Source organism: Leucoraja erinacea, chromosome 2 (genome assembly GCF_028641065.1).
Source record: "Leucoraja erinacea ecotype New England chromosome 2, Leri_hhj_1, whole genome shotgun sequence".
NCBI classification, from domain to species: Eukaryota; Metazoa; Chordata; class Chondrichthyes; order Rajiformes; family Rajidae; genus Leucoraja; species Leucoraja erinaceus.
The window spans coordinates 24,065,832-24,072,314 of NC_073378.1; the positions used below are offsets into that span (position 1 = coordinate 24,065,832).

General features: G+C 57.2%; 1 protein-coding gene across 1 annotated transcript in view; it reads left to right on the plus strand.

Annotated features, from left to right (window-relative positions):
* The window catches only part of LOC129705326 (CUB domain-containing protein 1-like), a 26,888-nt gene extending 20,639 nt beyond the window's left edge, over positions 1–6,249 (plus strand). Inside the window, exons 6-10 of the mRNA XM_055648846.1 lie at positions 416–790; positions 2,899–3,258; positions 3,801–3,895; positions 4,328–4,332; positions 4,441–6,249. Coding sequence (XP_055504821.1) covers positions 416–790; positions 2,899–3,258; positions 3,801–3,895; positions 4,328–4,332; positions 4,441–4,792 — 1,187 coding nt within the window. The 3' untranslated portion in view covers positions 4,793–6,249. The remainder of the gene's footprint in view (positions 1–415; positions 791–2,898; positions 3,259–3,800; positions 3,896–4,327; positions 4,333–4,440) is intronic.
* Positions 6,250–6,483: the final 234 nt, after the last annotated feature.

The window sequence follows — 6,483 nt, forward strand, 5'->3', positions numbered from 1 at the left end:
TTTAAACTCTCCCCTCTCTCCTCTCTCCCCCTTCCACTCCTCTCCCCTCTTGTTCTTGTTTCCCCTCCCCTCTGTCCTCTCTCCCCCCCTCTCCCTCTCCTCCTCTCCCCCTCTTCCCCCTCTTCCCCTCTTCCCCTCTTCCCCTCTCCCCCTCTCCTCCTCTCCTCCTCTCCTCCTCTCCTCCTCTCTTCCTCTTCCTCCTCCTCTCCTCTCCTCTCCTCCTCTCCTCCTCTCCTCCTCTCCTCCTCTCTCCCCCCCCCTCCCCCCTCCCCCCTCTCCTCCTCTCCCCCCTCTCCCCTCCTCTCCTCCTCTCCTCCTCTCCTCCTCTCCTCCTCTCCTCCTCTCCTCCCTCCTCCTCTCTCCTTCTCTCTCCTCCTCTCTCCTCCTCTCCTCCTGTTCTTTCTTCCCGGTGCAGCCTGTGAGGTTTTTCCGGACTGTTCCATCAGGCAGATGGACCTGGTGGTCCCAGACACAATCTCCTCCTGGCCCTTGGCGCAACAAACCTTCAAGTGGCTGGTGGAAGCCCCAGCGGAGTTGACCATTGAGTTGTCCACCAAGCGCCTGAAGCTGCAGCAACTTGTCCCGGGCGAGCGGTGTGATGGGAACATCACGTACAGCATGAGTACGTTGTGTGAACACGGTCTCCGCTCCACGCTGGGTCTGTTCTGTCCAGGTGGAGCAGTGGACATGATCCAGACCGCCGACACTGTGTCTCTGGAGCTGCTGACCACTGATGGCTGGAACACCAAGGACATGGACATCCGCCTGGCCTTCGTGCCCAGAGTCACAGGTAATGTCCAGACTCGCCTGTCTTGTCTAACACCCCGAAACACAGCAAACGTCCTGATGTGTGAACATTGTGGACTCATTGGTGATCATTTTCCAATGTTCAATAGATTCAGGATTAGTTCCTGTGGATTTGAGGATAGCTAATGTTGTCCCACTTTTCAAGAATGGAGCGCGAGAGAAAATGGGGAATTACAGACCAGTTAGCCTGACTTTGGTGGTGGGAAAGATGCTGGCCACTGACCACGGCCCTCAATCCCACACACGGGGTCATCCAGGACATCTCTGCAGCCACGTCTGCTGCCGACTGCAACACAGACTGTGTAGTAATAATGATGTCAAAGCTGGAACAGGCGCAGAGAAGATTTACAAGGATGTTGCCAGGACTAGAGGGTGTGAGCTAAAGGGAGAGGTTGAGTAGGCTGGGTCTCGGCATGGAGCGCAGGGGGGATGGGTGGAGGACCGAGATGAGAAAAAAAAAATTCACACAGAGAGTGGTGAACCTGTGGAATTCTCCGCCACAGAAAGTAGTTGAAGACAGTTCATTGACTATATTTAAGAGGGAATTAGATGTGGCTAAAGGCATCAGGGGGTATGGAGAGAAGGCAGGTACAGGATACTGAGTTGGATGATCAGCCATGATCACATTGAATGGCGGTGCAGGCTCGAAAGACCGAATGGCCTACTCCTGCACTTATTTTCTATGTTTCTATCTTATAGAGGTGTACAAAATCATGAGAGGAATAGATCGGGTAGACGCACAGTGTCTCTTGCCCAGAGTAGGGGAAATCGAGGACCAATGGACATAGGTTTACGGTGAAGGGAAAAAGATTTAATAGGAATCTGAGGGGGTAAATTTTTCGCACAGAGGATGATGGTTGTATGGAACAAGCTGCCAGAGAAGGTAGTTGAGGCTGGGACTATCCCAACATTTAAGAAGCAGTTAGACAGGTACATGGATAGGACAGGTTTGGAGGGATATGGACCACACACGGGCAGGTCGGACTAGTGCAGATGGGTCATGTTGGTCGGTGCGGGCAAGATGGGCCGAAGGGCCTGTTTCCGCGCTGTATCACTCCAGAATGGGCCGCTGGGTTGTCAATAAACAATAGCTGACGGAATGTATAAGAAAGAACTGCAGATGCTGGAAAAAATCGACGGTAGATAAAAATGCTGGAGAAACTCAGCCGGTGTGGCAGCATCTATGGAGCAATGGAATAGGTGACGTTTCAGGTCAAAGAAGGGTCTCGACCCACAACGTTGCCTATTCCTTTGCTCCATAGATGTTGCCTCACCCGCTGAGTTTCACCAGCATATTTGTCTACCATAGACAAGAGCTGGGTGTCTGCTCCCAGTTCCACTGCCAGCAGTGTACACGGTCTCCAATGTATACGGTCTCCAGTGTACACGTTCTCCAGCGTACACGGTCTCCAGCGTACACGGTCTCCAGCGTACACGGTCTCCAGCGTACACGGTCCCCAGCGTACACATACTACAGCGTACACGGTCCCCAGTGTACACATTGTCCAGCGTACACATTCTCCAGCGTACACGGTCTCCAGCGTACACGGTCTCCAGCGTACACGGTCTCCAGCGTACACGGTCTCCAGCGTACACGGTCTCCAGCGTACACGGTCTCCAGCGTACACGTTCTCCAGCGTACACGGTCTCCAGCGTACACGTTCTCCAGCGTACACGGTCTCCAGCGTACACGTACTACAGCGTACACGGTCTCCAGCGTACACGGTCTCCAGCGTACACGGTCTCCAGCGTACACGTTCTCCAGCGTACACGTTCTCCAGCGTACACGTCTCCAGCGTACACGGTCTCCAGCGTACACGGTCTCCAGCGTACACGGTCTCCAGCGTACACGGTCTCCAGCGTACACGTCCTCCAGCGTACACGGTCTCCAGCGTACACATTCTCCAGCGTACACGGTCTCCAGCGTACACGTTCTCCAGCGTACACGTTCTCCAGCGTACACGGCGTACACGTTCTCCAGCGTCCCAGCGTACACGGTCTCCAGCGTACACGGTCTCCAGCGTACACGTTCTCCAGCGTACACGGTCTCCAGCGTACACGGTCTCCAGCCATTGTCCATTCTCCCACCAGAGGACTACATTGTGAAGGTCAGTCCCGTGGCCGGAGCTCCTGTTCACCTCCTGACTCCCAACTGGGGCGAGGGGATGGCCAGCAAGATGACCGTGTCCTGGGACATCACGGTGCCGGAGGAGCAAGTGGTCAAGCTGAGCTTCCTGAACCAGTCGATGCCAGTCTGCCTGCACGGGCATGTGTTCGTCAGCGTGGACCAGCAGCGAGACGACTCCACCGTCACCAACTTCAGGGAGACCGATGCCCTGCCCACCCACCCCCTGGTTCTCCCCCATCGCTTCTGGCTCAACGTCTCCAACTGTGAACCTGAGCAAGGGCAACTGAACCTGGTGGTCCACCTGGTGGTGGCACAGCCTGAAGGTAGAGACCTCAGCCTCAACCCCCCCCCCCCCCCTCACCCCCCACTCCCCCCCCCCTCAACTCACCCTCACTCTCCCCCCCCCTCTCTCACCTCCCCCCCACGTGTGGCTCCCCTGGTGTCGGCCCCAGAGTGGGAGCAGCCGCTGGGAAATGTGATAGAGAGCCCACTGTGTCTCTGTCTGTCTCTGCCAGGTTAATCAGGGGCAGAGATGTGTGTGGGGGGGTCTGCAAGTGTTTAGGGGGGGTGGTGAGGGTGGGGGGGTGTCCTGGAACCAGATTAATGGGTTGAGGCTGGGGTTGTGAGGGGTGGAGGGTTGGGGTGCAGGGGGAGGGGGGGGGGGGGTGTGGAACGTGCTGGCGGGGGGGGGGGGGGGGGAGGTAGACTGTAGTGTTTTGGAGGGTGTCAGGCTGAGTGGAGCAGAGGGTGGGATCAGGTGCAGGCGGAGAAAGATGAATGAACCCGGCAGCACGTTGGGCACGGACATTGTGGGCCGAAGGGCCTGTTGTTTGTGTCGTGTGTGATCTTCTCGTTTAAAACGCAGTTACGACGGACGTGTTGCTGATTGTGGCGGCGGCGGCCGCGCGCTCTGGTCCTGATCATCGCCATCGCACTGGTGGTGTGCTGCGTGAAACACTGGTACGTACCCACCTCCCCACCCCCTCCCCCCCTGCCCCCCTCACCCACCCCTACCCCCACCCCACCCCCCCACCCAACCCCTCCCCCCCACCCCCTCATCCTCACACCCCCCCACCACCCCCACCCCCACCCCCTCACCCCCCTCACCCCCACCGCCCTCACCACCCCACCTCCTCCCCCCCCCCCCCCTCACACCTCCCCCCCTCCACCTCACCCCCAGACCCCCGACCCCCACCCCTACCCCCACCCCTCACCTGGTAGTGGACCACCCCCCGCAACCCCATTCCCTCAGGACCACCCACCCCCCCGTATCACCCCCTCACCCCTCACCCCTCCCCCTCACCCCACTCTCCCCTATCCCCACCCTCCCTCTCACCCTCACCCCCCCTCATCCTTCACCTCCCACCTCCCCCTCCTGTGCTGCCCTGGCAGATGTGGTGTGGACATGGTGATAATCTGGAGGCGTTTGTTCGTATCACTAACATCTCTCCCCCCCCCCCCTCCCCCTCCCCCTCCCCCCCCCCCCCCCCCCCCCCCCCCCACAGTAAGAGACAGCGCCCTCCGCTGGCGTATGGCATCTACAACCCCAGCGCGGGCCGTGGGAAGCGCCGATTTGGGAAGAGTCGGGAGGACAACGAGTCTCACATCTACGCGGTGATCGACGAGGATCGCGTGTACGCCGCGCAGTTCCACAAGGCCCAGCTCGTGTCCATCCCAGAGGTGGATGTTTACCGGCCCTTCCAGGGCCCGATGGGAGACCAGCCCCCCTCAAGGGGCCCGCTACCCGACGCAATGGTGACCAACGAGATCTACACCTTCGTCGTGAAGAAGCAAGACGCAGGCACCAACGGGGAGATGGTCACCTTCCTGGGCAGCAACGACACTCCTGCCAGCTGATGGAACCGGTCCCACCCAGTAAATACCTGCCCTCTCCACAAACACCTTGTACCTTCCGCAGAGTCCACCAGGGACTACACTGGAAGTTGGACGATTTTATACGGGACAATTTTTACATTTACCAAGCCAATTAACCTACACACCTGCACGTCTTTGGAGTGTGGGCGGAAACCGAAGATCTCCGAGAAAACCCACGCAGGTCACGGGGAGAACGTGCAAACTCCGAACAGACAGCGCCCATGGTCGGGATGGAACCCGGGTCTCTGGCGCTGCATTTGCTTTAAGGCAGCAACTCTACCGCTGCGCCACCGTGGCTGCAGGAGTACGTCCCACCTTGTAAATGCCTGCAAACACCTGTCCTCAGGTGTACATAAGTCCCATGTAAATACCCGCCCTTTAATACATGCCCTCTCCTCAAACACCTGTCTACAGGTGAACACGTCCCACCCTGTACCTACCTACAAACACCTCTCCACATGTGAACGAGTTTGACGTAAATACCTGCCCTCGCTACAAACCCGTCTGCTGTTCATGCAGAGCTGCGTGCGTGAGTGTGCGCCGGTCGATGCAGCAGTCTTTGTTTCCAGGGACATTCGACCAGGTGCGGCTCACCTGAGCTGCAAACCCTCGAGCTGCTCGTCTCCACGACACCTGGGCTCTACAAGAGAGGCAGCACCCCAGTGTTGTGGCTCGGACTCCTCTGTGTACAACAGCCCTCAAACCAGCCTGTCCCAGGGTGTGGTCTCCTGCCTTCTCCCCATATCCCCTGACTCCGCTATCTTTAAGAGCCCTATCTAGCTCTCTCTTGAAAGCATCCAGAGAACCTGCCTCCACCGCCGTCTGAGTCAGAGAATTCCACAGACTCACCACTCTCTGTGAGAAAAAAGTGTTTCCTCATCTCCTTTCTAAATGATTTACTCCTTATTCTTAAACTGTGGCCCCTGGTTCTGGACTCCCCTCAACATCGGGAACATGTTTCCTGCCTCTAGCATGTCCAAGCCCTTAACAATCTTATATGTTTCAATGAGATACCCTCTCATCCTTCTAAACTCCAGAGTGTACAAGCCCAGCTGCTCCATTTTCTCAGCATATGACAGTCCCGCCATCCTGGAAATTAAAAGGTGCATAGCATAAGAGTAGCGGGAAGCCAGAGGATTGGGAAACTTTCAAAGGACAATAAGACTGGCCTTGTATTCACTGGAGTTTAGAAGGATGAGAGTGGATCTTATAAAAACATATAAAATTATAAAAGGACTGGACAAATTAGATGCAGGTGGCGGAGGTTGGGGGGAGCACTTCGTGTCCAGTGATCACAATACCATTAGTTTCAATATAATTATGGAGAAGGTCAGATCTGGACCAAGTGGTGAGATTTTTGATTGGAGAAAGGTTAAAGGGCCTGTCCCACGGGCATGCGACTCCATGCGGCAAGCGCAACCTAAAGGGCCTGTCCCACCAGCATGCACCTGCATGCCGCAAGCGCGACCTAACGTGGTCGCTTGAGCCGTACGGCCTCGCGGGGCTGGTCCCACTTCGATCGCCGGAGCCGTATGGAGTTGTGTGGAGCTGGTCCCGACATCGCGTGGGGCTCCGAAAAACTGACCGTGTTTATAAATTCCGCGCGGCAACGGCCTGCCGGCCCGCAGCCGCCTCGACACCATTTCACTCACTCGACCTCCTCACGGCTCCCG